This window comes from Cyprinodon variegatus, unplaced genomic scaffold (assembly GCF_000732505.1).
Source record: "Cyprinodon variegatus isolate N-32 unplaced genomic scaffold, C_variegatus-1.0 Scaffold1436, whole genome shotgun sequence".
Lineage (NCBI taxonomy): Eukaryota > Metazoa > Chordata > Actinopteri > Cyprinodontiformes > Cyprinodontidae > Cyprinodon > Cyprinodon variegatus.
Window position 1 is genome coordinate 107,142 of NW_015151889.1, and position 4,417 is coordinate 111,558.

The 4,417-nt window shown below is 46.0% G+C and overlaps 1 protein-coding gene across 1 annotated transcript; it reads right to left on the reverse strand.

Annotated features, from left to right (window-relative positions):
• Positions 1-449: 449 nt before the first annotated feature.
• LOC107103377 (tripartite motif-containing protein 35-like) lies at positions 450-3,307 on the reverse strand. Its single transcript, XM_015403069.1, has one exon. The coding sequence runs from the start codon at positions 2,968-2,970 to the stop codon at positions 1,486-1,488; it is 1,485 nt and encodes a 494-aa protein (XP_015258555.1). The 5' UTR covers positions 2,971-3,307; the 3' UTR covers positions 450-1,485.
• Positions 3,308-4,417: the final 1,110 nt, after the last annotated feature.

A 4,417-nucleotide genomic window follows, 5' to 3' on the forward strand; every position in this document is an offset into this window, starting at 1 on the left:
AAATTTGTGATTTGAATAAATAAATGTTTGATTGTTAAATCTGTAGTTTGCACCTTTTAATGTGTGACGACTACTCATAAATTTGTGATTTGAATAAATAAATGTTTGATTGTTAAATCTGTAGTTTGCACCTTTTAATGTGTGACGACTACTCATAAATTTGTGATTTAAACTGTGTGTGAGGGATTGCTCTGATTGCACCCTTAGAGAGAAAACCTTGAAAAAATCTGCCTGGATGATCTGGTTGAACTGTTTCTGTAAAACACCTTGAAATGACATGAGGCGCTTTATAAATAAACTGAAAATGTGTGATTTGTTCTCATAAAGCTGTGATTCTTAGTGATCAATTAAAGAAAAAACAACAAAAAACACGTATGCTCTCAGATATTTGTTTTATTCCTTTTTTATATTTTGGTAGAAATCATAAAACAAGAACCAAACAGCAGCAACAAGTTGTTCAGTTAACCCTCACCATTAGAAAAGTATTCCCACCCCGAAGGTTCTCTATGGCTTTGGGGTCAGAACCAGTACAGCTGGTGTTTACCAGCTGGTTGGCAGCAGCGTTTAAGATTAAAACGAGGAGCATAGAACCGGAAACCAGATCTAATTCTCCTTCATTTCAACCTCTCAGCTGGAGGAAACCACTGGGCTCCCACTAAGGTCCCAGTTTATCCAGTTACTGAGCAAATCAAGGCCCAAAAACCAAAAAACCTCAAAAAGCTTAAAACTCTCGGATTTCAAACACTGTTCTTAGAAAAAAAAATAAATGTAATCTAATCTAAAATTCCCTTCTTTAGGACCCCAAATACATAAAAAGTGGAAAAAAAATATTTATTGGGAGTTTTTAAACATAATTAATTCTAATTTATTTTTCCAAGGCAAAGATGTTGGTTTGGATCCATCTGATCCATTTTACCAAATCCTGATCATCTTCATCAAGACAACTGCAGTGTTACGCATCAACCAGTAGATGTCAGTATTGTTCATCTGCTCCGTTTCTAAAATGATGTCTGATTGAAATTAAGGATTTTTATGACACTAATATTTACTGATCTTTAGAGCAATACTGAAAAGTTAAACCAGCTTAATGTGATTTTTGAAAAAATTAAATAAAAAGCCTTCTGATAAACAGGGTTTAAAGAAATCCACGCTGCACAATCCAACGAACACTTTTAAATCAAACAATAAGGTTTCATTATTTTTCAATCCACTTTACTTATGGATTCAGTTTAATCCATCTTTTTTTATTTGAAAATTCTGAAAAACATCAAGTTTTGATCTGGATCAGAACCAGGATTAGTTTTCCTAAACGTATCAACATCCGTAAACAAATCTTTCCTCTTGTCTTTGTTTTAAAAACTGTTGGTTGCATAAAATGGCGCCATGAGCCGATTTAAGGTAACACTGATAACAGGGGGGGTCATTGGGGCCAGGGCCCCTTAAGACAGACGGAAAACTGTCCCACCAAGGGCCCCCTTTAAGGGGTCAGAGCTCCTCCAGATCGTCCACATTTCCTGGGTGAGCTTGTCCCCTGTCCTCATCTTCAACGGCGTGCTGGTTGTCATCATCATCATCATCATCTGAATCGTTGCCCTCGGACACCGGGAGGATCTTCAGCGGCTGGGGGCTTCCAACGTAAAAGATGGGAAACATCTTCTCAGACCATCTGTGTGAGAAGGTGCAGATATGCTTGAGAGTCTTGAGGTCGATGAAGGAGAGTTTGCCCCTGTCCATGTCCAGATGGACCCGGATGACCTGCAGCTGCGTCTTGGCGTGGAAGCTGGGCGGAGCTCCTCGGGAGAAGTAGGAATATTTGTCCTTGGAAAAGCTGACGGCCCACAGCCCTGAGCTGAACTTAGTGGGGTTCTTCCTCCTGAAGGATTCCTCTGCGATGCCGACGAACCAGGCGGCGCAGCCCCCCACCTCCACCGTCCAGTAGTGGATGCCTTCAGTGAAGCCCTTGGAGCCCACCACCACGCCCTTAGAGTCGAAGCGCTCCGGGTTTTTGGGGAGCCTCTGTCCGTGTCCGCGCCTGACCGTGGTGAGATCCAGGGACACGGAGAGACTCGCTCCGGCTGTGTTGGGATCCAGGACCACGGGCGTGTAGGACACCGTGTCTCTGATCTTCTTCCAGATGTTGAAGCCCAGGTTGCCCAGATGTTTGGTGACATCCAGCAGAGCTCCTGGAACCGGCTGAGGGTCTTCCAGCAGGGGGCACTGTCGGACCACTTCTGCTGCAGCGGAGAAGCTCTGCAGGAAGGAAGCATCCTTAGATCTCAGCTTCTTCTCTGCAGCAGCGATTGTGGCGTGAAGAGCAGCTATGTCTCCATCAAGAGCCTGGATCTTCTCCTGCACCTTCCGACTCTTCTGCTCCTCCTCCTCCTTCACCGCAGCCACCCTCGCCTTCTCCTCCTCCTGCAGGAACTGCTGCAGGATCCTGAACTGATCCCTGATGGCGGTCTCTGCGTGCCGGGCCTGGGAATGAATGTGCTCAGCTGTCAGGTCCAGGTCTTCTCGGACTTCTCTGAGGAGCTTCAGCTTGTCCTGCAGAGGAGTGAGGGAGGTCTTCAGCTCCTGCCTGCGGTCCTCAGCCACCTCATTGATGGGCCTGAAGGTGTGGCTGCTGTGCAGCGTGGAGTCCCTGCAGATGAGGCAGGCGGGCTCCTGGTGGTCCAAGCAGAACAGCTTCAGCTTCTCCTGGTGAAGCTGGCAGACATCTTCACACTCCGCCGCGGCGCGGTCCCGCTCCAGGAGGAAAGCCTCGCAGGTGTTCCTCAGCACCAAGTTGCACGTGGGCTCCTTACGGCCCGAGTCGCTCTTACACACCGGACACTGCTGGACCTGCTTCCGGTTCCACCAATGGCGCAGGCAGTCCCTGCAGAAGCTGTGGCTGCAGGACAGAAGGACAGGGTCCCTGAAGATGTCCCTGCAGACGGGGCAGGACAGCTCCTCCTCCAGGCTTAGGTCCATGTTGTCTGAGCGCGGACACGCGCTTAAAAATCCGAATTTTCGCGCTAAATACGGAAACTTCCCGCGTTTATGGAAAGAAAAAACAACTTAGGTTGAGGTCATGACGTCAGCTGGACGCCGGAGGTTAAAAAATCAGTCCTAAAAACTCCCCTCATTCCTCCGCCTGGGTCTCGAGAGGTAAACAAATTCTGCTTCCGGTTTGTGATCCACGCACTTCCTGTCGCAGCCCGCGATGCGGCCCTACGTCAACACATCCGCCATATTGGGAAGGGAAACAGTACTGGTTTGTGTGAAAAGGCAGACTCACTTACAGTGAATAAAATTATAGTAGTGCTATTATTATTATTATTATTATTATAGTAGTAATAATAATAATATTGTTAATACCAAAAAATAAAAGAACAAAGAATATCTCTGTGAAGGTTCTCAGTCATTCAGGTCATGGTCAAGCTTTAAAGGTTAATTTTAGGCAACTGGAAATGAACTTCTAACTAGTGGTGTGGAGCACTGAGATGAATATCCTGAACAAAGAATTACCGGTAGGAGGAACAGAAGTTGGCTTTGCTTCTTCCCTTTGCTTTAGCCAAAGAGGACATATTGGGAGGGTTAATGTTCGTTACGGGGCTCTGATGAGTCGTTAACTCCCTCATCAGAGTGGTTTCAGTCACATCCCTCATTGAAGTGTGAGTCAGGTGAGGTCAGGAGGGAGCTGAATCTTCTGGATTTTGATCGTAACAGTTTTATGTAAGTAGGTGAAAAGTTATGTCAAACACCAACCTCCTCTGGTGAGAGATGATTTTTCCAGGTTAACAAATATGGCTTCCTTAACCCCTCTCTCAAAACATGTCTTCCTTGGCCAGAATATAGACAGACGTTGTTGTCCTCTAATGAGTGTCCTTCAGCCTTCAGGTCCGGAGGTGTGGGCCCTGCTGTGTTGAGCCTTACACCTGTGTGGCAGCCAGGGCTAACGTTAGCCCGTCTGCGGCAGCCAGGGCCGCCCATGGAGCTGGTTGACAGTTGCCTTTTGTATCTATGCTTCTTTTTCTATGTCTGCTTCTGTCTCCTTGAACCCCAGTCGGCCTCAGCAGATGGCCGCTCACACTGAGCCTGGTTCTGCTGGAGGTTTCTTCCTGTTCAAAGGGAGTTTTTCCTCTCCACTGTCGCTACAAGCATGCTTAGTGTGAGGGATTGCTGAAGAGTCAATGAGTCGATGCAATCAACTGGTTTTCCTTAGATAGAAAACTTTGAATCAATTTGACTGGATGATCTGGTGAACTGGAAAGTGACCTGAGATGACATGATGTGAATTGGAGCTATAGAAATAAACTGAATGACATTGAATGTTGGTGTTTCAGCTGCTGCTTAGAAAAGAGTTTAATGTCAATCCCTGACCTATTATCACCGAATCTTCCTAATAAAGTAAAGTACTCTTTTTTTTTAGATGTTA